Raw genomic sequence first — 24,715 nt, 5'->3', positions numbered from 1 at the left:
CAACCATTTACAAAAAAATGTCACATAAAGGGGACAACTGCTTAATGGGGACAGATTGGCATAGTCCTGAATGAATGTATCGGTTTATTAGTTATTCGATTAATCGGGACAGTTGGATAATGGGGACAAATAGGTTACCGCCCCATGTGTCCAAATTAAGCGGATTCTACTGTATTTTGCATATTACTAAGTAATAAAATTTAATATAATTTTAAAAATATATTTATTTTAATATGTAATATTAAAATTGGGCATACATATATGTAAATGAGTACTAAGTGGTTATCATAATATACATATTATATGAAAGGTTGTTATTTTTAAAAATATTAGTCTAATTTACTTCATCTATACATATTATAATATAATTATTATAGTTATAATTTATTTTTTTAATTATTATAACTAAAAACATAAGATTTATCATCTAAATTTTAATGATTGATGTTGCTGCCCTGCATTTAATTGAACTACGTAAGAAGTATTAGAATTACAATAAATTAGCACTTACAATATTATTTTATCATTTTTAATTATCTTTACATATTATTTAATAATGATAGGTTACAGTGATTTTTCAGCAATGTAGTTAGGCAGACTTGATTATTTTATGCTTCTATGAAATTAATTAGATTATCTAAAAAAATACAGTAAACACCTATAAATGATGTTATTCTATGTTAAAATATTAAAATCCAATATTGTATTTAATAGTATTTTTTTTTAGATTTCATTATTCGCAATTTTTCTAAATTAAATTGTAGTATATGTTTATTCTTCAAAGTATCAGGCAATAATATTCTTAGTACTTAGTACATGCATGAAATTATCTTAGAATATCAATAAGCAGAATTTTAGTATGTAACAAATATTCTAGATTAATTGTAGCCAATATTTGTGTAGTTAGTAGTTAAATGCAACTTGATTTTAAAACAAGTTATTTATTGAATTTGCTGAATTGTATCACTTTTTATTAAAATAAAAATATTTCATCAGACATTACAAATTTACAATATCAATAAGGAAAATATAGTTCAATCAAAAAAATGATGTCACATTTGCTGTCTTAGGTACCTACAATGACTTAGAGTCATTAAACAATTGCTTTATTCAAATTAGTTACCGTACTCTTCAATAAACTCTTTGAATTTTTAAAGTTACCCCTGGAACCTCCCCATCCTAATCAATAAAACAAATATTTAATATCAAAATAATTTTGAATTATATGATTCAAAAAGGTTTTCACATAGGCCTTTTTTCCTAATTTAAGTAAACTATGCTGAAATTTGCTATCACATGCAATTTGGAACACCCAGTATACTACATGTGTATACAATAAAGGAGACATAAAGATACAAACAGGAACCGAACCAGGTTTGATATTTTTCAAATTATCATCAAGATACGAGTTTGTAAAATATTACTAAGATTATCTCATATCTAGTTTAAAATTTTAATTTTAATTGAAAATTTAAAATGTAATATAAGTTTGTAACAATACATGTTTTACAACCAATATTATAAAAAAAATTAAAAACTTAAATAAGATGGATTTAAATGTTTTTTTTCTAATTGTTAACAATATGTTAAATATTTGTTTTTTTAAACAATAATATTTTAGTATTCATTTTTTTTTAAATTGTAAACAATAGTTACAATGCTTACTGATTATATAATATTCTAATCAAATATTAGGTAGTCATTATTTGTTTTATTGTTGTGTTCAAAATGTTTTAAAGTATAATTTAACTATACTAAATTAATATCTAGTTACAGTAATGTAGCCAGGATTTTTTTTTTCGGGGAAGGCTGATCAATTTTTGTAAAGTACAATCTAAGATTTCTGTAGCAATTTTCATAGACTAAAGGTCTAATAAATTAATAATTTTTAAATTGTTTTGATATTTCAGGGGGGCTGCAGCCCCCTCAGCCATCCCCTTGTCTAGTTATAATTATTAGTAATTAATTATAAACTTATATTTTGATTACTTATAATGATTTGTATTAACTAGCTTTGTATAATGTATCATGTATCCAGTTATCCATTTAAAACAGTAAAACTATGACAAGGTGATTTAATGATACAGTCAATTTTTCAATCAATGTGATTAAAACACAATATTTTTACCATTTTAATGATAAAATAATTTTATCAAATGCTGGATGTTAAATGAAGATTTATTTTGATTTGTATGCTTATATGCTTATCATTTAGTATATTAAATTCTATAAATTTTTGCTATATGTTGTTTTTCATAATATCATACTTCATATTTGCCAACCAGTACACCGGCCATTCCGCTTTAAGGAAAATTTATAGGAATATTGTCACCACTATCCAATAATGTTTTTTAAGCTGTAGCACTTGTTTTTTTACCTCCTGAAAAATGTTGGCGATTTTAATTTATAATACAATAAATCTACTTAGAAGACATAAAAATTATGTCGACCACAAACCTTTATCTAATTGTTTCTTTTTAATTTTATTGTTCTCAGTCTTATTAAGTATTTCTAAAACAAACACACATGAGGAAATGTCTTAACATTATCATTATAATAATATATTCTGCAGATCACTTACTTTTTTGTGTACCTCCCTCTATAGTTCTATAGAGTTAGTAACTAATACTTAATAGTTAGTGGCATTATCTTGGTTTTTGGCGTCGAACCACGTTAAATGTGCATCTAGTTTTTTTATTTATTCATCCACCTGCAACGTACAATCGAGTAGACTGATATTCTTAAGTTACACATACAACTCAAAATCAACATACCACCGTGTATGTCTGTAGAGACATCAGACAACTGAACCTTATCGTCACCATACTCATTTGCTTTGACAACTGGGCACTGGCGTTGTATGCTGTTAAAAGTTTTCTTTTTTTTGTCTGTCAATATCTTTTTTTCATAATATAATCGTCGGTCTCTTTGGAAATGTCGTGTATCAGGTTTTGTGATTTTGAATCAATGTTAAATACCGCAGAACACTTACTTTTTTATGAATCTCCCTTCATATTTTTTGAGACATTGGTAATGTTCAACATTAATGTTGGCATATATGTTTATCCACTTTAAGGTATAGTGGAGTAGAGCAATATTCTTGAGTTACATGAACAACTCAAAATCAACATACTAATGCATATGTTTGTATAGTCAATTTAACTTTCTATCGTCTCCAGGACCTGCTTGAAGGTGGTTTAAGCTGTGTAGTGGCACAGGGCCCCGCGATCCGCAGCCTGTTGCAAAATTAAATTTTTAGACAGAAATTAAATCAACTTTTGCATGTAAATAATAAATGGTCGGTTACTAAATTGTATTGTGTTCATACCTATCACTAAATAAAATGTTAACTACAGAGGCAATTGACACCCTAATCTTAGGGTTTACAGCTTAAACGAGATGGGTCCATAGGTTAGGTTAAACACATGCTCTGTTTAACTAATAAATAATTAAACTAATGACTCAGGTTTAAATAGAATTATCTCTAAGATTTCTATGAAAAAAATCTAAAAAATCTAACATTTGAAAATTAATTTTAGTAATTTGCACCACTTTTTAAAGTTGTAATTTTCGGTATCTTTTACCTTCAAAAATTGCAATTTGCGCCACTTTTAAATAACTAAGTATTTTTTTTCAAAGATTAACAATATATTATTATATTTGTTATCAAATTAAGTTAATTTAAATAGTTACATTTCTAGAAAATGATGACATTTATTAATATATAAATAGTTAAAACTACAAAAACATTAACAATTTTTAGATTCATGAACTTTTCGATATGTAAAATGTGCAAATAATAACAAATCTTTGTCTCTGGTACTTTTAATAATTCCATCAATATTTTTATCCATTATTTAAACTTTTATAAAATTTTTAAACGTGAAATGTGAACGCCCGTGCAAACTGTAAATATCACGATAGGTACTACAGTTAATATTGTTCGATATTTTTTTTTTTTATTAGATGAGACTAGATTATGTACGCCACACGCGTCGATATAATCGCAAAGCTGATGTGATATCAGTTAATTTATCAGTTGGTAAATTCCAACAATTGAAATTAAAAATGTGGCGCAGATTACATACTCCATTTCGTTTTCTGATGTGGCACAAATTACATATACATTATACGTATCAGTGGCGTATATCTATGGTCTCAAATAATGCAGCTGCATGGGTTGTCACAACTTTTATTTTTAGGGAAGCTAAAAATTAAATTTTCTAGAACACACTTTGGTCTGTGGATGGGTGTCTATTTTTTGGTGTTGCATGGCCTTTTAAAAAACACAAAAAGTATTTTAAACATATAAAAACTAAAATGTATTAAACAATAAAACTATTATATTATTTTAGCAACATAAGAAATTGATTATTATTAATTATTATCGCCTACGTTATAATAAATGCACCGAAATTAAACATCTTATATATATATACCAGGAAAAAAAATTTATAGAAGACTTTTTGTCAAGGTTAAATATTAAATTAAGCGAAGAGGATATACAGATGAGAGATGTAGTATTTGTAGTTGTAAATAATATACAATTTAGTGAAGAGAAGTGACAACTGTACCAAAAAGAAACTATTTAAGATAAAGATCTGAAATTAGTTTATAAATATTATTTTGAATATTATTATTTTTAAGTGGAAATGAGAATGAATGGAATGCTGTATGCCCATATGTTGTTCTAAATGATAACAAGAAATCATCAAAGTCTTCACAAATTATGTAAACATACTTGTTTTAATTGTATACAAATTATTGTTAATGCTTGTTATGCTATTTTTTTTATATTTAATAAAAACACATTACGAAAGCCAATTTTAAGTGAGTCTGTAGAAAGACAAAAAATTATGTTTGGTATGGCTTATCTTTAATAATACATATGCATGTTTAATAATTAATAATTCAATTTATATTTTGTCAGGCGTAGAGAATAAGATGATTCGATTTGTTATATCCTCTACTTCAATAAATTCTTCTAGTTCACAACCCGAAGTGCCTGATAAAATTAAAATGGAATGTGAAAATTTCCTTCATCAATATGAGCATCGGAAAAATTTATATGTGTGTATTTAATGCTAAAATATTTAGAGTATAACAATATTTATAATGTATTATTTGAATTATAATATGTATTTTCTTATATAGAATGTAATTTATATTTTATTCATTATCGGAAGATGAATCTTCGGTATTTCGCACAAGACATGAAGAATTTGTGAAATCAATGTCACTTGTAACTTTAGATAATAATCCAATTACTCGAACAACTGTGGCAGGAAAAATATTTGCAGAACTTTTATCTAAAAATATTCTTTCAATGGAGGCCATAACTAAAGGGTGAATTTATTTTTTACAAACTATATAACATACTAATTTTTGTTGTGTTTGTTTTTTTTTAAAGAATCGATGCTGTCCTTAAAAATTGGAATGATTATTTGATGGGTAACCCTCAATTTTTCTCCTATATTGCTGCCGTTATTGGTAACTTTTTATTTATACACTTAATGAATTATTTGATTTATAAAGAATTTTAAAAACAAATTATTTTTTTTATAGCTCCATTATTATTATCACAAAATGCTTCCTTTGATTTTAATAATTTAAAAGATTCGTGTACGTCAATACGGCCAGATAATTCTAGTAAATTTTTCATGGAAGTATTAAATAAAATTCTTAGGTCCAAGACAACACAAAAAATAAAAGAAGTAAGTAATAGTATTAAATTCAGATTAGAATTAATACTAGTTTACAATTACATGTTTTTTAGCAGAATAAATGAATCTTTAATTTTATTTCTGGTTTCTAGTAACAAATCAGTCTCAATTGTTGAGTATAAATTTTGCACCATTTTGGTTTCTTTTTATCATATAAATTTAAAATTATTCAAGATTCTAAAACAATCAAAAATGTTTATATACTTTATTTATTAGACCAGAGGTTTCCAAACTGTGAGTCACGTTATATTTTCAAATAGTACATTTTTTAATCATCTATTACTTTTTTTTTGATGTTCAAATACAGTTTATCTACTAAAACAACAAAACAAATAAATAAAGGTCATTCATTGATATTGTAGGTCACAAAATTTAAAACAAAAAACCAACTATAGGTCGTACAATAAAAAGTTTGGGAACCTCTAGTTTAGACATTTGAAGTTCTACCCAATATGTTTGAATATTTAAATAACATTATGTTTTTAGATGGTGAAAGAATATAAATCATAAGTCTAAAAACTTTTTTGTTATCATTCTGTACCTAATTAAAATTGAACTTTATTTAATTTATAGAACATGTACTATTCATTCTGATGTAATGCATAATGTTTCTAATGAGTATAAGCTTAACATTTAGACATTTTCTTAATGTTATTTGTTATATATATTTGTAACTTATATTTTGTTCTTAATTTAATTATTTATTTCACTATATCTAATACATTTTTTACCTATATGAATGATATGTTTTGTATTTTTAGCACCAAGGTGGTATATTGTAGATTTACAATAAGTGGGGGATGTCAGATGTTTCTCTTGATGTATTTATGCCTCATAACCAAATAAATGAGTTTTTTAAAAATGATGTAAGTTTTTAAACCTTTTTATGTTATTTTTATTTTGTTTATAAAATGCATTTAATTTTAGCGAATTGAAGTATTCCTGTTATCTATTGCTATGTATGATAAAATGAAGCTGACTGATAGACGATAGTAAACTACTGTATGCTATATTAAATAGTTGGATAAATGTGAGTAAATTAATTAGTGATTTAAAATGTTGCACTATATTTTTTTATGGTTTTTATGTTTGGTATTGTGTTATAACTTAATTTTTTTTATTTAATTAAAGTTAAGATCGGTGCAGAAATAATAAAATGCTCTCTGTTTGTGCGAGCATTAATTAGCTATTGTCATAGTAGGTTCAAGTAAGTCGCTATTTTTGATACTTTTGTATACTAGTTATTCAAATATTAAATTTGAACTTTTAGAACCGAATCATTCTTACAAAGATTTCTTTGACCATGCTCATGTGAAATGATTGACTTAATATATTCGGTCTGAACCACTTCCAGAACCTGAAATCCAGGCTCGAGAAATTCAATGTCTGTCTGACATTCATATAATGTCTGCAGTACTTGGGTATTCTAAAGGTAAATTGCTATTGATTTAATTTTTAGATATATTATTAATTTAATTGTTTTTCCACTAGGAATGGTATTAAGACTATTCCATACACTCTATCAGGATAGTATTATAAGTAAAGAATCGTTTGAACTATGGAAAAAAGAATATGAATTCAAACTAAGATTTAATGAAGACTTTGAAAGAAAAACCATAGCTATTGTAGTTTTAAATTCATTCTTCCTTTCACTGACAGTAAACGATTCTGATTCCGATGAAACATTTGAGTAGTGTACCAACACTATATTATAGCTGCGTGTGTCCATCAATTGACACAAATTCTTCTATTTTTTTTATTTTATTGTAAATACCATGTAATAAAAAATTTATAAAAATAAAAATAAAAATTCTAAATACTTAGCCATTTTTCATTTATTTCCTTTGGAATTCAATTATTTATAAATTTGCAAATATTTGTATACAGTGTTTTTTTGTTATAGGTTTTATTTTAATTTATTTATCTTTTGTACATCCAGTGGTGTTCCCATGAATTTTTTGAGAGTATACTATATCATCAAATACGCATGTATTATGGGTATACGCAGTTACCCATACTATTGAATAAAAATCTTAAGAGTATACGGCGTATATGTAGTATACCCTATGGGAACACCCCTGTGTACATCTAGTTTTACTTTATATTAAAGCTAGTCTTCTTAACAATAAAAATAATAAATGACCTAAATTTATTGTTACCTCTGCACCCTTCTCTTTTTGACAAATTAATTTTGTTGGTATATTTATATGAATTATAATATATAATATAATTGTGTCTTTATTATCTACATTAGTTTTTAATACATGCTTCAGTAAATATGGAGACTGCTATTTCAAAATTTAATTTAATTTAATGTAATGTGTCTTAATACAAATTCTTATAAAAGTTTTGAATTTACAAAATAATAATTTTTATGAAGATAATTCATTGGAGAAAATAACTATATTTTTCTATATATATTGATACCAATGTCGGACTATTGTGTACAGTTATTATAAATTAATAATGTTTAATAAAGTTACGGTTAATGTTATTTCTAATATATATATATATATATATAAAAAAAAATGTAAAAAAATAATTGACTAAATATTTTAGTTTTAAACATGCTCTTCTCAATATCTGTATATATTTTGATCATAAATGTATACTTTTCCCTGCCTTATTATAAAAATTGAATAGTTACATTTCTAATTTTTATTGCTAAAAGTGACCATTTTCATGTTTGTTATGGTCAATATGTGTAATCAGTTGTTTTAGTGTTATGCTTGAGCGATGTAGAAAATTATGATCAGTGGACAATAATTGTGATAAAAAGATAGATATATAATTATTTATTTTTATGTAATATGAATGTTAATATATAAATTCGCGACATAATATGTCTTAAAAACATATTTATAGTACTGAAATTCTATATTATACAAAATGATATATGGTTATAATAAACTATTAAATTATTAAACTTTTATTCGTTTCTGTACTATTTAATTAACTTCACCTTACAATAATAATATTTTTCTCTAAGAATATTAAATTTTTGTAAAATTTCTATATTACATCTCTGGCTTAGGTTTTTATAGGCATACTCTCTAATAAATCTGTCGGTAATCAACATGCAAATGATTATCTATAGAATATAGATACAGAAATCTAACTGTATTACTTTGACACCAACGTGAGTACTGTCTTCAGCTGCTCATACAGTGGTTTTTATCCGCGGTGGCTAGAAACCGCGTCTACCGTTTTGCTTACACATGCGGGTTTTAGTGAGCGGAAGCAGTCGACCGCCCGAAATTAAACATAAGCGATTTTTCTCATACAAATATACAAATTGAATAACCCCATGTTGAGTTGTAGACGGATATAAACCACTACGTATGTAACCAGCTTTACAATTACGTAGGTATCCTATACTTTACTATTTAGTAATCTTAGTACTTGTAATTTGTATAGTTAATAGTAAGTATTATATACTCGTATTATTATACTTAGTTTAATAAGGTTACCGACTAGGACACTCGGTGATTGACTTGTGCGCAAATGGCCAGTACACTTGTGTGCTTACAATTAATAGTTGACTTGTTTCTGTGATACAATACTCCGTCCCAACGTGAGAACATGTCGCGGCTTGCTGAATATTGGTTTTTTAGCAATTGAGCGACACTCCACAATGGTAGAACTGTTTTCTACAGCAGGGTGTAGTGTAATCGCGTAGGGATGCGTAGAAGTGATTATAATGTATTATACAATGTGTTCCGGGTAGAAGTGACCGACCGACGTAATTTGAAAGTATACCTAAAATGAAGAAGAAATATCCTTTAAAGAGGGGGTCTAACTTTAATATTTTTTAAGTTATGGATAATTTATCTTTTTTTTAAATAAAACCAAACCGCGCAATTTTTATGTTTCCTCAAAACTTTTCAACATTTTAACATAATTTTTTTTTTAAATTTAAAGCTATTTAATTATCCTATTAACCAACATACGCAATTAAACCAGAATTATGCAAATTATTATTATTAAATTGAAAAAAGTAAACTTTTATTTATCAAAATTTAGAATTTTTAAAAATAAATCTCGTATTACTCCAAATAATTCAATATTTAGTATAGGTTTTTTTGGTTGTGTATTATTTTACTGAATAATATCTAGAATACTTTATAAGTTTGGTTTTCTATTTTCCATAATTGCAGAGTTATACGCGTTGTTATTATAAAATCGAATATCGGTCGTTAAAACAAAGGAATAAACAGTGTTTCATTTAGAGCTCAAGCTTGTTTATAGTCAGGTGGGGAACTTTAACTAATTAAAAAACATATTTATTTTTATATTTAAATTAAACTACTTTATTATTAATTAGGTTTTATTATTTATTTAAAAAATAAACTAATATTTATTATTTTATTAAATTATTTGTATTACTTCTGGTGAGTTTATGCCTCATGTTTAGTAAAATTATAAATAGCCAATAATTACAATCACAAAATATCTGTAATGTCTAGTTGCGTATAATTCTGCAATGATGGAAGATATGAAAACCAAACTTATAAGGTACTCTTAGTATGCGTTTTGTGTAAATCAATTATATTTAAAACAACAAAAAGTGGGCAAGTGGGTATCGCTTTGCTGTATAGTAGTGATGGACAGTAGGTCACTATAATGAATGTGTTAAATTTGAATGCAACGACTGATATCATTGTAGGTATACGAAGAACGATTCTGAACGGAAATGATTTGTCAGTAAATGGTAATTAGCAGGATATATCATATTATTACCTATATTTAAATTGTAATATATCGTTATTTTACGCGATTTCGTAAAAAATTAAATTTCTTAAGCTCATAAATTTTTTCTTTATCGACGCTAGAATTTATATTTACAATTACTTAAAGGAAAACTTATGAATAACCTTGTATTGGATTTTTGAACCTTAAGTATAAATCAGAAAAATTTTATGAATTTTCATTTTTCAACTTCAAAATTTCTTGTAAATTTTCGTGATTTTGATATATTTCGTAAATATTTGAACTTTAAATGCTTATAAACAAAAATTCTGACTAACGATTTTTGATTGTTTTTTACTACGATAATTTAAACTTATAATAAACCTTGTATTAAATTTTAAAGATTTTTTGGATAGCCAAATTTTTTTTATCGGCATTTTAAGAAAAAAAACTTAAAAAAGTCAAAAATTTCAATTGTCTATAAGTAGCTTAAAAAAATTCTAAATATTTTGAAAATTTAATCGTAAATAAATAACGCTAATATAAGCATTTGGTGAAAATTTCAAGTATTTACAATGATTCGTTTTTGAGTTACAGCAAAATCAAAAAATCGATTTTGTCAAAAAGTGGTTATGCGTAAAAATTCCCGTTTTACCGTAATTTTTTCAGGGTTTTCCTGACGGTTTTGAAATCTACTAGAAATTTTTTACTTTTAACCCCCCCCCCCCCAAAGTACCAACTAGATGAATTTTCCTTTTCAAAGAGGGGCTGAAGTCAAAAATCGAAGCATTATTACTACTCCAAAAAGTGATGACAGACACAAAAAAAAAAAACACACATCATTGTAAAATCAATACATTCATCACTCCGTTCAGAATCTAAAAGTTCGACATGCCAACGAAAATATTGTTTACGCATGACTTTATATTAGACTATATTAGTATAAGTGTTATTCGTATACAAGCATACAGCAGTATAAATTGAATATGGTATATTTGACAATTTTTATTTCAATATTTTTTTCGTCACATAAATCGGACGTATGGTTTTCGAGTTCATTGTGCAAATCGTAATACATATAGTATATACCTATCAATAGTGGTCTAAACTACAAAGTAGGTATATAATATGTGATATTACAATAGTATTGCAATTTGTGAGCAGTATATCGTTTGAATCGTTTAATATGTCGTTTTCGATTTGTTGTTAATGCTATTAACTATATTAAGTACAATTAATATATTACATTATTGATTTCAATATATTTATAAATTTTGAGTGAACGAAAGTTATATTTTATGTAGCTTGAATATTTTTACCAAACATTAGCGTAAATTAGCACGGCCATTTTTGGCATTTACACGAATTTTATTTATGAGCAATATTTATAAGAAATCATGAAAGCGATGGAGTAATGTTACCTACTTTAGACCTCCCCTCCCACTACAAATTGAATAAACACTTTTTTACAATTTTCTTTACTACACATATGTTATTTGTTATAGCATTATTGTTTGTAATTGTCATATCAGAAATTCACATTTTTTTCCAGGAAATGCATTTGAAATGACTTATCAAGTTCAGTGGCGTATATCTATGGTCTCAAATAATGCAGCTGCATAGGTTGTCACAACTTTAATTTTTAGGGAAGCTAAAAATTAAATTTTCTAGAACACACTTTGGTCTGTGAGTGGGTGTCTATTATTTGGTGTTGCATGGCCTTTTAGAAAACCTATATACACCGCTATGTATACTTAAATTGACCTACTGATGGCGCAAAATACTATCTCTCCTAAATAGGCCCCGCAAAAACAAAAAGCATTTCAAACGTTTCAAAATACACGTACACCAACATTAATTATTTATACATTTATTATATGTTAACTTAACATACCTTTATTTAGCTAACATTTGAGAATTTGTATTTCACCACCCACAAAGACAATTTTTAACAATGCCTACCGGTATATAATACGGAGCTGAAAAACAACTTACTTATTATAATGTACACCTTTATCTAAAATTATGTTTTGATATTCATGGTTAAGTGTACAGGTATTATATATATTTTATATTTAATCCTTGTTAATATAAATGTATTAATCGTAATATTTAATGATTTATTAATTGTAAATAAAGCCTTAAATAATAAAATTATAAAAATTATAAATAAATTAATAGTAATAAAAAAAATGTTTATTTTATTTATAATGTATTAATGCTTGCGCTGCAATTACAGTAATTATTATTGAAACATAAAAATCGAAACTAGGACAAATAGTTATAAGTATTTTGAATTAAGGTAAGCGAACTTATGATTTAATAAACACTACCATGCTATTAAATAATCACCTGGATAGCATAATATAAAATGGTTTTAAAAATCATTTGAATTTGAACAAAGATATGGTTTCCTTCAGAATGTCATTTATGTATTAGGAATGAAACAAAGAAATTTACAATGTATATTTAACGAAACTGAATAATATATTTAATTACATTTTAACATTTATATATGCTGACATAACATTATACCTTTATTTAACTAAAATTTGAGAATATTGGATTGGTATTTCTTTGCGGATACTTAGGTGAGCCAATCTATTAAGTCGATAACGTAGTGCCAAATTGTTAAATATTGGTATAGGTACTTTAGTGAACACTGAACAGTAACTTATCACAACAACGTATTTTTATTTTATTGCATCTAAAGGTGCAAGGGGGCTTATCTTCTGCGGTTATCCATCTTTGTTTCAATTGTAGAACTTCTTTATTTACAATATTGTTACACGAGCTTATAATAGTTTGAATGTAATTGATTGAATTATTGAATTTATTATAATAATATACTAACTAATAAAATAAATAAATTTGAACAACGTACTTGTCGTAATTTCGGTTGTCACTCAGTTTAATGGTTTAAGGCGATTAATCGCACAAAATAAAATACGAGCGACAGCGATAATCCCGATGGCGATAGAAGATTGTCATAATAATTACACCGTTCGTCCGCGTCAATATCTACAATATTTTCGTAGAAATATCCATCACCGTTTATTGTACGCCACTGTTTAAGAGGCCGCAACACCCGCATGTGTTGTCTCCGTCTTACTCTTACAAGTACGTAAAATGGCAAATTTACGCTCAACGTGATCGTTTAGAGTTTAGATACGTTTGTTTAAAAATTATAGTGAATCGACCTATTATGAAACTTGATAGTGTTGGTTTTTTACGATTATTAAGTTTTTAAATGAGGTATGGGAATTTTTAATTTACGCAATGTTATATACGCATATAACTTGTTAAAAAATTGAACTATCGTAAAAAACCAATATACGAACACAGATAATTTTCTTACCATCAAGTTTCATAATAGGTAGGATTCACTCCAATTATTAAACTGACGGAGCTAAACGTGATCTGCTAGGCGTACATTTGCTATGTCACGTATACTTGTAAGACAGACAACACATGCGGGTATGGCGTCCTCTTAAAGCAGATACCTACATTAAAATGAATGAGAAAAATCTACATCGCCTTGTCCAATCTGTGACAAATCACGTTTTACGATGATATAAAAGTAGAAAATTGTATGATGGAATTTCGGACGTGCTCAAAATTTGAAGACGAAGAAATTGTAATATTTGTCGACGAATCTTTTCTTATTTCATAATTTTTCACAACGACCTTATTATAGAGGAATATGTGTTGTGCTGTTGTAACTTGTATAGTTTTATGTTTATAATAATAACTGGTAATATTCGTTTTTTAATAAAACACGAAAGCGTAAACGTATTTTGCATAGGATTAAAAAGTTAACACGTATTTTAAAACCACTAATTCATTAGCGATTTAACTCAAAAAAATACTTTGAACTTGATTATGAATAGGAATTGGAGCTATCGTAAATCTGGGAATTCAAATTTCGTCGCGAAAAATGCAATAATGGATTACACGCGGTAATGTTCATTCTCACATTCTCATACGACATTGACATGGCCAAAATGTACATGTAATAATATTATGAAAAGTGCCCTTTACACCAATCCTTAAAACATGGTATTCTTCAGCCACCTTAAAATATAATATACACATATTCCTCGACAAGTCACAATCGTCAAAAGCAGTTGTTTGTTGTTACGGTCTGATGGCGAGGGTGGCGGGGGGTTTCGAGTTTGCCACGACGACGCAATCGTGATGCGTTGGGCGGAACGGCGCACGGCGCGCGGCGCACCCGGCGTCGAATATATATCACATATTGTATAAATCAATAACATCCAAACAACGGAGAATCCCTACTTTTACTTTATTCCGCCGTCGACCCGACGTGGTTGGTAAAATTATGAAAAGGAATTGGATCTCGCAACAGTCGAAGTCGAAAACTATATAAAATAAACTCATTTTTAACACATATTATTTTTCTATGATGCGGGTACGATGCGGCAATAAATTTATGAATGAATATTTAAAGGGGCGATTGTAAACTCTGGAAAAATACTGGTTAAGATAAAAAAATAATAAAAAGTCTAATGTAAACTCCGCCAGTGTTTTTTTCTTACCTGAAATGAGTATATGTAAACTCTGCCAAATCAAAAAAATTTGAAATCGAAAAATAAAACGACAGTGTTACAGGATACTATAAATAGATACACTAATGGAGTAATACAAGACTTAGAATATTTACTAATTGTATCACATAATTTTAGTTTACATACATGACATAACTATTAACTATATATTTTTGGATAAAAAGGTACAGGGCCCCCACATACAATATCGGGCTCCTGTACTAAATGTTTGTCCGGGCCCTTTATAAACATTACAAATAAATTTCAACGGGCCCCTGTACTCAAGGTCCATTAGCTCCCCCCACCCACTGTGAGGGCCATGATTATTTATTATGATTTTTTTACTATGATTAAAATATTTTATGTGAATGATATGATAATACATATTATCATATCATTTTATACTAGTACTTGATTTTCTTCACTGGCGGAACTCATGGCTTTACACTGGCTTTACAAGAACTCAATTTTACTTATTTTTTTTTTTTTTGTGGAGTTTACATGCGCCCATTTAAATAGTAGTTGTATGGAAAAACAATATAATATAACTTTTTTCAACGAATCCTCATAAGGTACCAATGGTTTGTTTTGATTATTAGATATCGTAAATATGGAAATTCAAATTTCGTCGTAAAAATACGATAATGTGATAAATTACACACGCTTATGTTCTTCATTTACTTCTCACACGACATGGACATAGGCAAAATGAACATGTACTAATACATATGAAACGTGCCCTATACACCAATCCTTAAAACATGGTATGCTTCAGCCTCCTTAACATATAACATACACAGATTCCTCGACAAGTCACAATCGTCAAAAGCAATTGTTTGTTGTTACGGTCTGATGGCGAGGGTGGCGGGGGGTTTCGAGTTTGCCACGACGACGCAATCGTAATGCGTTGGGCGGAACGGCGCACGGCGCGCGGCGCACCCGGCGTCGAATATATATCACATATTGTATAAATCAATAACATCCAAACAACGGAGAACCCCTACTTTTACTTTATTCCGCCGCCGACCCGACATGGTTGGTAAAATTATGAATAGGAATTGGATCTCGCAACAGTCGAAGTCGAAAACTATAAAAAATAAACTCATTTTTAACACATATTATTTTTCTATGATGCGGATACGACGCGACTATAACATTATGAATTTATGAATGATTATTTAAAGTAGTTGTATGGAAAAACAATAATATATCTATTTTCGACGAATCCTCATAAGGTACCTATGGTTTGCTTTGATTATTAGGTATCGAAAATCTGGGAATTTAAATTTCGTCGCGAAAAATGCAATAATGGGTTACACTCGGTAATGTTCATTCTCACATTCTCACACGACATTGACATGGCCAAAATGTACATGTAATAATATATGAACCACGCCCTAAACACCAATCCTTAAAACACGCCAAACACGGTATGCTTCAGCCCCCTTAAAATATAAGCAACAATTGAGGACGGACGCTGGTTTTAGTTCAGAAAACACCGTTCCATAGCAGATAAATTGTAAAGTAACCCGTTATGGACTTCGAGCCCCACACCCCTTGCACATATAGTAAGGTACTATAAAGCTAGTATTTTTTCTCCCGTAATTAAATGAAGGGACGCAGAAATCTATGAAAAATAAAAGCAGACTCCGTAGTCCGTCTGCCTACGTCCCCCCACCCAATTAGAGCACTGAATATAATATACACACATATTCCTCGACAAGTCACAATCGTCAATAGCAGTTCGCCACGACGACGCAATCGTGATTCGTTGGGCGGAACGGCGCACGGCGCGCGGCGCACCCGGCGTCGAATATATATCACATACTGTATAAATACTATAAATCAATAACATCCAAACAACGGAGAACCCCTACTTTTTTACTTTATTCCGCCGCCGACCCGACGTTGTTGGTAAAATGGCGGACGGTTTGTAGTAGTAATTTTATTGGTTTATTGTCTACCTAAAAATTTTGTTGTACAAAAAATTTAATTTAATCGCTGCTTGGAGGATAGCGTACGAGTAATTAACGATTTGAATGCAATTTTTTCATTAAAACTCTTTAAAAATGTTTTGACTCATTCAGTGCCACCAACAATCGAGTATCAAGCCTGATAAATATATAGGTATACTTTATAGTACTGTTCTTTGTTATATACGCCTTAGTCGGCCATACCAAAATCTCGTATTGACGTATTATCGACATTCTCGTGCACACGGTAGTATCGACAACAGCTGTTTGTGTGTCTAATTTCGTATTCAACAAGTTCATCAAACAGAATACACAAAACATTCCATATCTTTGTTTGTTTATATTGCAAGTGTCTTTTATTTATTTTTTATCCACTAAACGCTATAAATCATACAATTTCAATGGCTTCACCGAGCTCACCGTTAGACATGGACGAGTTTCTAGCTAGTAAGCACACTTATGGTTTTACATTAATTCAACGAAATAATAACAAAATCACATTTTAGATTTGGGCAACCTTCCTAGCCAGATACAGCAAAATCTCTATCTGTTGGAAGACATCGATTTAAAATCGCAAGAACTGATACGCAATATAACACAAGAGACCGACGAGTACCTTATGAACAAAAAATATTTGACCGACAAAGATAATAAATCTTTATTGAGCATTCAAAGTCAGTTTATGAAAGCAAAAGAGTATGGTGACGATAAAGTTCAGTTGTCTCTACAGACGTATTCGGTGGTATGTTGATTTTGAGTTGTTTGGGTAGCTTAAGAATATCAGTCAACTCAATTGTACGTTTCAGGTGGATGAACAAATAAAAAATATGGATGGATATTTTGTGTGGTACGAAGCCAACGTCCAAGCTACAGCTATGAAAGCTGCCAAAGCTATTCATGAAGCTATACAAAAAAGTAAGTGATCTGCAGAATATATTTTAATGATAGTGTTAAGACATTTCCTCATGTGCATTTCTTTTAGAAAAACTTAATAAGACCGAGAACAGTGACATTAAAAAAAAACAATCAGATAAAGGTTTGTGGACGACATAATTTTTATTTCATTTAAGTAGATGTATTGTAATATAAATTAAAATCACCAATATTTTTCAGGAGGTAAAAAAACAAGTGCTGCATCTCAAAAAGCACAGGATGTCAATATTCCTAAAAATTTACCTAAAAGCGAAGTGGCCGGTGCACTGGTTGGCAAAGAATCTGTACGTCCGGCTGCAGTAATCGACATGCCTGTTGATCCAAATGAACCGAAGTTTTGTCTGTGTAACCAAGTATCATTTGGGGAAATGATAGAGTGTGATAACCCAGATGTAAGTATAGTAATTTTTATTAATTATTATTCATGATGACAGGTATCTGAGTTATCTATTCTATTGATTCTATTGATTTATATACCTATAAAAGATTTGTTCTTTATTTTGTCTGTATTTTATAGGTTGATAATTAATTGAACAATTTTTCACCCAAAAGTTAATGTTCGCATTTCCTATACATAGTATTGATTTCTAAAAGTATTAAGACATTTTTATTTTTGTTTTTTTGAATGATGATAAAATATTTATGAAATACTTCAAAATTCTTAAACATTTAATATACAATCCCACATAATTACATGAGTTGTTCTTATAGCTAGATAAAAATATTTAATACATATTTATATATTATATTGATTTTTTAATGTATTTGAAGTTTACATTTTTATCTAATTTTTCAAAATCATGAACATTTACAATAATATAAATATTAGTAAATATAGTTAATATTAATAAAGTTAATTTTAATTAGTTAAAATTAGTAAATATATTTAGTGAAATAGGCTGTCTCCGCTCAGAAACATTTTTAATACTATATTACAGAACTCAAATTTAATACACTCTTTACAGCGACCCACTTTCTTCTACTAATAGAAGAGTACTTTTTTAATTATCTGGTTTTTTCATTTTAGTGTACTATTGAATGGTTCCATTTTGTTTGCGTAAAATTGACTACTAAGCCCAAAGGAAAATGGTTCTGCCCAAATTGCAAACAGCCAGAAGAAAAGCAGTAATACATTTCATACACTCCTCAGTTTTTATTATAATAATATTTTACACTTTCTGAATTTTTATCGCTTAATAAACGTCAAATGCTTTTACTATCAATAATATTTTAAAATCCCCTAAAGGTTAGAACCTTCCGATGATCGTAGAAAATATATAATATGTATTTGGTTTTATTTAACTATACTATTTAATCTTCATTGCACGTAGTTTTAGTTTTAATCATTATATTCATATTTGTTATTAATTAAATACTAAATAGTTTCATATATTCTGTAGAAGTTATTTATAAATTGTAATAGCACATTTTAATAAAATAAAAATATACTTGTAGTTATATTTTGTCTTCTGAGTATACTTATATTATACATTCTTTGATTTTAATACTATTTTACTTTTTTGATAAAGCCATTGATTGTTATATTGATGTCATTGAATTACATAAATACAATATATAGTCATATTAATTAAATTAATTATTTTTGATTTAAATTCAATGTTTTTGAAGTAAATTAGATCAGCAATAATCAATAGTAGACAATAGTCTATCTCCAAATGGTTTTATTAGAATCATAAAATATACTTAAAAAATAATATAATAGTAATAAATTTTTTATTTTATTTATAATTTATTAATGCTTGCGCTACAATTATAATAATTATTATTGAAACATAAAAATCGAAACTAAGACAAGAAGTTATCAGTATTTTGACTAAAGGTAAGTGAACTTATAATTTAATAAACACTTCCATGCTTCCTGGATAGCATAATATAAAATGGTTTTAAAAATCATCTGAATTTGAACAAAGATATGGTTTCCTTCAGAATGTCATTTATGTATTAGGAATGAAACAAAGAAATTTACAGTGTATATTTAACAAAACTGAATAATATATTTAATTACATTTTAACATTTATATGCTGACATAACATTATACCTTTATTTAGCTAACACTTGAAAATATTTTTATTTTACCATTTATTCCGGATTGCAAAAATTGCTACATTGCAACGTACAATATGAAAAAAACTAAAAACAGATAATTAAATAAAATAACTTTAAGCTAAAGAAGCAATAAGGAGTTCTAAGAGACGAAAAATGAAATTATCAAAAAGTTACAGATTTACAGATGTTGATTCAGATTTGGCAAACTACTTCCAGTTATTTTTCTTTATTTATTTCCATTTGTACAATAATAATAAATACGCCCATGATGAATCTATCAATTGTGATCATTACTTGTTCTAATCAATATATTTAAATAATTTACTAATGCTAGCACTTCAATAACAGTAATTATCTATTGTAGGTATATATAGAGTATTTATTATTGGGACATAAAAATCATAACTAAAACAAGTAAATGGTAGAAATGGTGTCACATTTTTTGAAATAATATAAACACCTAATGTCTAAACCCTACATACTCGTATATCACAACTCTATCAATTCGGATAGCGGTATTCTATTTACCGAATAAATTTTATTTTTATATAAACAAAATGTTAATTTGTGGTAATCGCTAGTAGTCTAATCTATGATTGTAGTCTAGGCTTACCTAGTTTTAAATATTAACGTTTTGTATTTCTTTAGTGATTATTTGTTGAAGTATAATACTATGTGGTGAAGTAATAAGAACAAGCAATAAAATAAATGATATGTATATGTCTTTGGATTGAAGGTTTAAAGCAGTGTTGAAATATGAGCTAAATGTATATACCATCTTTTCGTTGAAAATATATTCATTTTAAAGCTCCTTTACGACTTTCTCCTTTGGAAATACTGGCATCATTGATTTAAACACTTTAAATAATAAATTAATGAAAGATATTGTCTCCAAAATAACGTAAAATATGAGTAGAAAGAGATGTAGTTACAAGTTACTTTCAATAGGTATGTAAAAAATATTATACCTATATTTCAATAGTACTACTACTATCTATGTATATTGATAAATAATCATTTTATTTATTATAACGTTATTATTTGTAAGTTTGGTAAATATGAAGTGTAGAACTTCTAATAACTGTTGCTGGCATTGATCGTTTATAGTTTTAAACAGTTTTATACCTTTTAAAATGTATAATAATATCCATTAATACGATTTGAAAATATTTTGAATTCCCTTTATAGTAAGTACAGAAAAAAAATTATTTTACAATAATTTATCAAATAAATTTAAATTATACATACAGGTCATACAGGTACACACAATTTAGTAATAATTATAATTTGTATAAAAATCATTATCTGTTTAAGTATAATATAAAATTATAAATTAATTTTTATTAAAATGATAAAAAAAATAAGTTCTACCTTTTAAGACACTAAATATAATTGTTTAGCGTAATTAAACACATTTTGTATTATACAAATTAAGTTATTTATTTTTGTACATTCATGGATATAACCTAGTACCTAATCTACATAATCAAGTCTGTGAAGTATATTATGTATTTTAATGGCTAATTTAACCATTATAATATATAACTCGTATTTATATTTTATGTCATGGACATTAATACCGCTATATTACTTCAATAAAAACTATAATATTTTGAGCTGTTTTAAATATTTAGAAGCATATTCCACTGAGTGTTTTGGAAGAAAGTTAGGATTTATGTAGATTTCAGTTGATTTTGGAACAAGACATGATACAGTTTAATCAAAATTTTCGTTTTGCAATTATGCAAAATATGAGTAATGATAAACATGTGTTCAAAACATTAGAACACATTCTCCATTAACACCACACTTAAAACAATAGTAACATTTAAAATTATCACTAATATTATATTAACTTAGATAGTTAGATATATCAATTTAATAGTAATAACTACTTAATATTTAGCAAGAACATCAACCATTTACAAAAAAAATGTCACATAAAGGGGACAACCACTTAATGGGGACAGATTGGCATAGTCCTGATTGAATGTATTGGTTTATTAGTTATTCGGTTAATCGGGACAGTTGGATAATGGGGACAAATAGGTTACCGCCCCATGTGTCCAAATTAAGCGGATTCTACTGTATTTTGTATATTACTAAGTAATAAAATTTAATATAATTTTAAAAATATATTTATTTTAATATTTAATATTAAAATTGGGCATACATATATGGAAATGAGTACTTAGTGATTATCATAATATACATATTATATGAAAGGTTGTTATTTTTAAAAATATTAGTCTAATTTACTCCATCGATACATATTATAATATTTTCTTTTTTTAATTATTATAACTAAATACATAAGATTTATCATCTAAGTTTTAATGATTGATGTTGCTGCCCTGTATTTAATTTAACTACATAAGAAGTATTGGAATTACAATACATTAGCACTTACAATATTTTTTTATCATATACAATTATTGTTTATCATTTTTAATTATCTTTACATATTATTTAATGGTAGGTTACAATGTTTTTTCAGGGATGTAGTTAGGCTGACTTGATTATTTTATGCTTCTTTGAAATTAATTAAATTATCTAAAATAGACAGTAAACACCTAATAATTGCCTATAAAATTAAACAATGTTTTAGGTAAAAAATATTTATATACACCTATAACTGATGTTATTCTTTAACACATAATTATAAACAATAATTAAATACAAATTATAATGCTTACATCTGAGTTATCACACTCTTTCATTTCCCCAAATGAGACTTGGTTACACAGACAACATTTTGCTTCACTTGGATCAACAGGCATGTCGAATACTTCGGTCAAACGTGCAACCCCTTTGCCAACCAATACACCAGCCATTCCATTTAAAGGAAAATTTATAGGAATATTGACACCACTATTCAATAATATTTTTTTAAGCTGTAGCACTTGTTTTTTACCTTCTGAAAAATGTTTGGTGATTTTAATTTACAATACAATAAATCTACTTAGAAGACATAAAAAATTATTCTTTTTTTGTCTGTCGAATATCTTTTTTTCATAATATAATCGTCGGGTCTCTTTAGAAATGCCGTGTATCAGGTTTTGTGATTTTGAATCAATGTTAAATACCGCAGAACACTTACTTTTTTATGAATCTCCCTCCATATTTTTGAGACATTGATAATGTTCAACATTAATGTTGGCATATATGTTTATCCACTTAAAGGTATAGTGGAGTAGAGCAATATTATTGAGTTATATGAACAACTTAAAATCAACATACCAATGCATACGTTTGTATAATCAATTTAACTTTCTATCGTCACCAGGACCTGCTTGAAGGCGGTTCAAGCTGTGCAGTGGCACAGGGCCCCGTGATCCGCAGCCTGTTGCAAAATTAAATTTTTAGACAGAAATTAAATCAACTTTTGCATGTAAATAATAAATGGTCGGTTACTAAATTGTATTGTGTTCATACCTATCACTAAATAAAATGTTAACTGCAGAAGCAATTGACACCCTAATCTTAAGGTTTTCAGCTTAAACGAGATGGGTCCATAGAGCATGTGTTTAATTAATAAATGATTAAACTAATGATTCAGATTGAAATAAAAACAAAAAGCATTTCGCACAAAGCCCCGATATTCACCAATCCTGGTCATCACTATTATATTTCGCTTTGACAAACTAACATTGTATGTTGTTCATAGTTTTAGTAATAAAATCATTTTATTTCTCAAATATATTGATATGTTATATATTCAACTCGATCTAGATAAATTATTGTATTCATTCATATGATTAATATTTAATATTGCTTTAAGCTAATAAAGTATTAACCTAAGTTGTTTAAGCTGTATCGTGAATAATAATAATAAAGTATATTAAATTTAAATGTATTAACAATTCCAAAAAAGTACCTATTTAAATATTTAAACAACAACTAACTCAACATAACATGATTTTATTCAAAAACTTTACTAGGTATCTATGCATTTTTTTAGATATAATCAGAGAAGACAAAAGTTTCTCTATCATAATAAAATTATATGTAACATTTTTTATCATTGTACAGTATGTAATGCTAGAACAAAAAAATAAAATATCATGTAATATAAATAATACCAATGAATCTACATTTCAAATTTTTAAAGTTATAATAAAGGCTTAACCTTCAATATATTTCAGGTTTATCATGATGAGGTTTATAATTTATACTAGTATTTTCATGTTTAATATAACCTATCTATTACATATGGTGATTTTTATTAATTATTATATTATTAGAACCCAGTTATACTGTATCCTTTTTTTCCATAACATACCATCTTAGTATGTCTAATTTTACATATAATTTTTAGTATTAAATAAAACTATAAAATATAAATAAACAATTATAATTAAATATTCTTTAGATTTATAAAATATGATTAATTGTTATTGATTGTTTTTCCACTAATAAATGTAAAAAAAAGGTACCTAAATGTTATTTAAAGTTCAAAATAATGTATTAAAATGTATAACGTTAATACAATTTTAACTATTTACATAATGTGCTGAGTGCTCTATTTAACAAGCATTATACAAATCTATCATACAGTATAGTTTAATAGTTGTGCAAATAATTCAATGTGACCTTTAGAAGTATAGATAACTAAATCTAATTATACGAACATGTTTAAATAATAAAGATTTACAAGAATTTCCCTACAAAATTATTAAGCATTCAATGTATTTTTTTTTTTTTTATGTACATAGGTTAAAAACAAAGACAAAACGATTACCTCGATCGACTGGGTAAGTC

The 24,715-nt window shown here is 27.4% G+C and overlaps 1 protein-coding gene, 1 long non-coding RNA gene and 1 pseudogene across 3 annotated transcripts; 2 read left to right on the top strand and 1 right to left on the bottom strand.

Annotated features, from left to right (window-relative positions):
• Window positions 1–2,174: 2,174 nt before the first annotated feature.
• LOC132927526 (uncharacterized) lies at window positions 2,175–3,742 on the bottom strand. 2 transcript variants are annotated; one of them, XR_009661756.1, is made up of 4 exons: window positions 3,585–3,742; window positions 2,775–3,236; window positions 2,582–2,710; window positions 2,175–2,511 (listed from the first exon to the last, which is right to left on the bottom strand). It is a non-coding gene; the product is annotated as an uncharacterized LOC132927526 (long non-coding RNA). The 2 variants fall into 2 exon arrangements; XR_009661755.1 differs by lacking the exon at window positions 3,585–3,742 and adding an exon at window positions 3,329–3,558.
• Window positions 3,743–5,227: 1,485 nt separating this feature from the next.
• LOC132927827 (uncharacterized) lies at window positions 5,228–7,417 on the top strand (annotated as a pseudogene).
• A 9,746-nt stretch (window positions 7,418–17,163) lies between these two features.
• On the top strand, window positions 17,164–19,344 carry LOC132924554 (inhibitor of growth protein 4-like). Its single transcript, XM_060988934.1, has 6 exons — window positions 17,164–17,400; window positions 17,460–17,695; window positions 17,760–17,868; window positions 17,936–17,989; window positions 18,067–18,278; window positions 18,914–19,344. The coding sequence occupies exons 1-6, from the start codon at window positions 17,355–17,357 to the stop codon at window positions 19,013–19,015; spliced, it is 759 nt and encodes a 252-aa protein (XP_060844917.1). The 5' UTR covers window positions 17,164–17,354; the 3' UTR covers window positions 19,016–19,344.
• The last annotated feature ends 5,371 nt before the right edge of the window (window positions 19,345–24,715 follow it).

This window comes from Rhopalosiphum padi, chromosome 3, assembly GCF_020882245.1.
Source record: "Rhopalosiphum padi isolate XX-2018 chromosome 3, ASM2088224v1, whole genome shotgun sequence".
NCBI lineage: Eukaryota > Metazoa > Arthropoda > Insecta > Hemiptera > Aphididae > Rhopalosiphum > Rhopalosiphum padi.
The sequence above is the reverse complement of the archived record's forward strand: the minus strand, read 5'-3'. Positions and strand labels throughout refer to the sequence as shown.

Bases quoted from the DNA above. Each gene is read 5' to 3' on its own strand.
- LOC132924554 (XM_060988934.1), top strand. From the start codon at position 17,355: ATGGCTTCACCGAGCTCACCGTTAGACATGGACGAGTTTCTAGCTA. The intron at 17,869-17,935 runs GTAAGTGATCTG...CATTTCTTTTAG, and splicing joins TCATGAAGCTATACAAAAAA to AAAAACTTAATAAGACCGAG. The intron at 17,990-18,066 runs GTTTGTGGACGA...AATATTTTTCAG, and splicing joins AAAAAAACAATCAGATAAAG to GAGGTAAAAAAACAAGTGCT.